General features: G+C 35.5%; 1 protein-coding gene across 1 annotated transcript; it reads left to right on the forward strand.

The window, feature by feature from the left end:
* Positions 1–3,639: 3,639 nt before the first annotated feature.
* On the forward strand, positions 3,640–4,552 carry LOC112038843 (hydroquinone glucosyltransferase). Its single transcript, XM_024071696.2, is given in 5 exon segments — positions 3,640–3,813; positions 3,816–4,007; positions 4,010–4,093; positions 4,096–4,312; positions 4,314–4,552. Coding segments are annotated over 5 exon segments (708 nt in total). The 5' UTR covers positions 3,640–3,650; the 3' UTR covers positions 4,366–4,552.
* Positions 4,553–4,703: the final 151 nt, after the last annotated feature.

The raw sequence follows: 4,703 nt of genomic DNA on the forward strand, positions 1-4,703 counted from the left end.
AACATGAAACATTTCCTTTTTAATTTTATACTTTATTCATCATTGCTTTTCTGCTTTATTCCACTCTTGTTTTTCATTATTCACTAGTTCTCTATTGACTGTATTGAGTCTATTCTATATCACTGTGCTTTTATTTTATTTTATTTTTTTATTATTATTATTTTTTATAACAAATCTCACTTTGTGATGTATTTTTTAACTGTATCATCTCTTTATTATACTGTTTATTTCGTAGTGCTCATTTTCTATTTTTTAACTATATCTTGTCAAATTCCTAAACTTATTCTCGGCTACTCCTCATCAAGTTACTACACAATAACTACATAAAACTTTCGAAAGTTGTCAGCAAGGGAACTACCGCGTTTAGCCCACTCAACTACAGAACAAAAGGCTCTAGCCAGCTAGCAGCCTCCACTAATGCCCCCAACCATTTTTCCACGCATTATCCCCAATTCCTCATAACATATATAAATTACTATACAAACAATCTAGAAATAATAAGCATTGAGACTTTGATTTTTGGGATGTTGGTTAGAAGTCTCGTCTTTGCAATTTTCATTTTTCCTTAGATTGCTATTAGGAAAAAAAGGGTTGCACTTTTTCGTTTTCACATATTAAGTATCCGTTTGGCAAAATTATTTTTGCTAACTTATTTTATTATATAACTTAATTTTGCTACTATTTATAGGTCTCACTGTACTTTTTAGTACTATTTACGGGTCTCACTATACTATTTCAGCTAACTTTTATCTTTATCTACAATACTTTCTGTGCGCACCCAAAAACCGAAGCCCGTTTGGGCTGGACCTCGCTTGGGCTCACAATTTACTTGTATAGTGGGTTTGGATTTCCCACAGTGGGTCGTTCAAAGCGCCAAGGCCCAATGGTATCACTTTTCTTTCCTCGGGGGTCTGAACCTCCTCCTCACTCTGTTTTCTCTCTATTTTCACTCCTCTTTTTTCTCTCTTCAACCAACCCCCGTTTTCTCAAAACTTCTTGTATTTATAGTCTACAGAATAGTGGAGAGGTCATAAATGTTTGCCATTGAGTGCCACCGGCGGTCCAGTATTATCGATCGTAAGTGGGTGGTTAGGTAGGCATGGGAAGCGGTGAGGGTGGCGTTGGAACTTGGTTCCCACCTCCACGATAGTTCCCTGCAGCGGTGCCTCTCCGAGGCACGGCCGGGTAGGTACAGGGCGGGGGGTCCCAGGAACCGTACGTTTATCACTGCTCGGGGAAGGCTTGCCGAGAAACGATGAAAGGGCGAAGCTTGGGCCCGCAGCATGTGTGGCTCGGGGGTGGGCCGCTAGGCAGAGGGTGACAGGCCCTATGGGCCATATACCCAGGTCAGGGCCCAAGGCCCGCTAGGGGCCATGGTGCGGGGCCCGTACACTTTCAATTAAAAGTTTTCAGTTTCAGCAAAATAAGCGGATCCTAAACGAACCTTAAATTAGGAAAAAAATTAGCTAAAAACTTTTTTGTAGCCATTAGTTATAACTCCTAATAAAAAAATTTAACATGGCTATATATATTGAAAATCTAACAGCTAAATTGCAAGTTATTTATATTTTTAACATGAATATCAAATTTCGTGTCAGACGTATACTATTTAATATTCGATTTATAAACATATATATATATATATATATATATATATAATTTTAGACTACAATAACTTAGAATTTAAACATGTAATCGATGCCATAGTTATTAATTTTTAATTTTCTAGAAATTTCACAAGTATGGGCCTAATAATGTTTATGTCACTACAACAAAATGTATTTTCAGTGACGAAAAAATTTATTATTAAAAGTCCAGTTTTTCATCACTAAGGATCTTTAGTGACAAAATTGGACTTTTNGGAATTATAGGTATAAGAGTAGGGTTAACGAATCGGTGGTACCTCAAAATGAGATTGCTACTTTAGGCAGAAAGTAACTCTCAAACTTCAAACAATCTAAATGTGTATTTGGCAAAAATTAAGAAGCTAGCTTATTCTTATTTTTACTACTATTAATGGGTTTCATTGCACTTTTTTTTGTACTATTCATGAGTTTCATTGTATTATTTCAACTAACTTTTACATTTATTTACAATACTTTCAGCAAAAAGTTTTCAGTTTCAACAAAATAAGTGGATTCCAAACAGACTCTAGCCTGGTACGTTGACTTGCTATGTCAAGAAGTAATGGTTTTTGCTCTCTGGTGTCTCCTGCAAAACAAATTTCAATAGGGCGATATTTGAGGAATTTGATGAAGGCATAGTGGTTAAGAACAATAGCGGTGATGTTATAGCCTCTTTGTTTGAAAGGATTCCAAAACCATCTCTAGTGGTTACTTTGGAGTTGTTATCAGCAAGAAGAGTAGTGCAGTTTGTCTAAGAGAATGGCTTCCATGAATCCACCTTTGAAGGTGATTCAAAAATTGTTATAAACTATTTGTGACACATTGAAATGCTCTACTTTTGATTCCTTCACTCATATTTATAGGAAAAGCAATTCAGTAGCACATGCTCTAACTCTAAAAGCAAGGTCTTCTTTTCCTTGTTCGGAAGGAGTTTGTTCCTCTAAATATAAATATAAATATATATATATATATATATATTTTTTTTTTATGGCTAATTTACCAGCTATTCAATAAAATTTCTGATGGTCTATTTCTAAAATAAAGAAAAGGAAAAAGAATTTAAATCTTTCCAATCCCAACTATCAATTTATAAATATATATATATTGGTAAAATACTATTTTGGTTCTTAAACTTTACAAAAAATTTGTTTTTGGTCCTTAAACTTTAAAAAAGAAAAATTTCATCCCTAAACTTTGTAAAAAGTTTTTTCAATAGTTTAAAGACAAAAATAAGGATAAAAAAAAAAAAAACTTTTTTAATAGTTTAGGGATAAAAACAAACTTTTAGTAAAATTTAAAGACATGTATAAAACATTTTCAATAGTTTAATTAAGGACGAAAGATGAACGTTTCAATAGTTTAAAGGCAAAAAATAAAATTCTTAAAGTTTAGGGATGAAAAATAAACTTTTGATAAAATTTAAACAAATATATTCATTTGATTATATATTTAAACAAATTTAGAAGATTAAGGTTTGTACTTACATTACAGTAGTGTAGTAACATATACATTTTATACACAAATTTGGATGAGTAATGCTTGTCGTTACGTCACACTAACGCACGCAATTACGTTTATGTGCCAATTATATATATATATATATAGATATATCTTCTTTTGTACTTATCCCTCTAATTTCCAATTATTTCATCTTCAAGTCAACTAAGTCAAACAATCAAATTATCATACGCGTATAGTCAGCCAACAACCCCATTCAGCGAATGAATTTTGACAAAAAAAAAATAAATGACCAAGACTTTGAATCAGTGAGAGAAAGAGCCAAGTCCAAACACCTATATTAACCAAACAACCTCCCCAAAATACCAATAAATAAAAAAAAACATAGTATATACTCTTTCGAAGGCCATCACTTCAAAATCTATATGAACAAAAACCACACATAGCTATTCTACCAAGTCCTGGAATGGACATCTCATCCCTCTTGTTGAGTTGCCAAGCTACTTCTTCTTCACCACGACTTCCACATCACATGCATCATTCCACAATTGGTCTCCATCCAAAGCCATGAAAGAAGCCCTTCAAGCCCTCCCTACTAACATCGACCATGTCTTTCTTCCTCCAGTGAGCTTGGAGGAACTCGGAGGAGTAAAGCCTGGGATCCAAATTACTCTCACCATGACTCGTTCACTACCACCTCTTCGTGATGTGTTAACGACACTGGTTGCAACTACTCGTTAGTTGCTTTAGTGGTTGATCTTTTTGGGACGGATGCTCTTGATGTTGCTAAGGAGCTCAAAGTCTCGCCCTACATTTTCTACCCAACAAATGCTATGGTTGTGTCGTTGGTTTTGCATTTGCCAAAGTTGGATGAGACAGTTTCATGCGAGTATAGAGATCTACCTGAACCAGTGAAACTTCCGGGGGCGTGCCTATTCACGGTCGAGATCTTCTAGACCCGATTCAAGATCGAACAACTGAGTTGTACAAATTGTTTCTTCGCGGCGCAAATGGATGCGATTAGTTGAGGGTATTATTGTTAATACCTTCATGGAATTGGATGGAAATGTTATAAAAGCATTGGAAGATGAAGAAGCTAAGAGTGGCACAATTTATACAATTGGATCCATCATTCAAAGTGGTTCAACTAAACCGGTTGAAGGGTCAGACTGTTTAAGATGGTTGGACAATCAACCACGTGGCTCAGTCCTATTTGTTTGCTTTGGAGTGTGGGACCCTCTCTTATGACCAAATGAAAGAGTTAGCTCTAGGATTAAATTGAGTAAGCAAAAGTTCTTATGGGTGGTAGAAGCCCAAATAATGAATCGGCTCAAGCTGCATATTTTAGTGACCAAACCCTGGCAACAACCCTCTTTCCTTCTTACCAGGAGGGTTTATAGAGAGGACTAAAGAACAAGGCCTAGTGGTGCCCTTCTTGGGCACCACAAGCACAAGTCCTTAGCCACGTTCCACGGGGTTTCTTAAGTCACTGTGGTTGGAATTCAACTCTAGAGAGTATCATGCAAGGTATACCATTAATTTCATGGCCACTTTTCGCAGAACAAAGAATGAATGCATTATTATTAACTGAGGATCTAAAAGTGGCATTAAGACCAAAAG

Source organism: Quercus suber, unplaced genomic scaffold (genome assembly GCF_002906115.3).
Source record: "Quercus suber isolate HL8 unplaced genomic scaffold, Cork oak 2.0 scaffold_646, whole genome shotgun sequence".
Lineage (NCBI taxonomy): Eukaryota > Viridiplantae > Streptophyta > Magnoliopsida > Fagales > Fagaceae > Quercus > Quercus suber.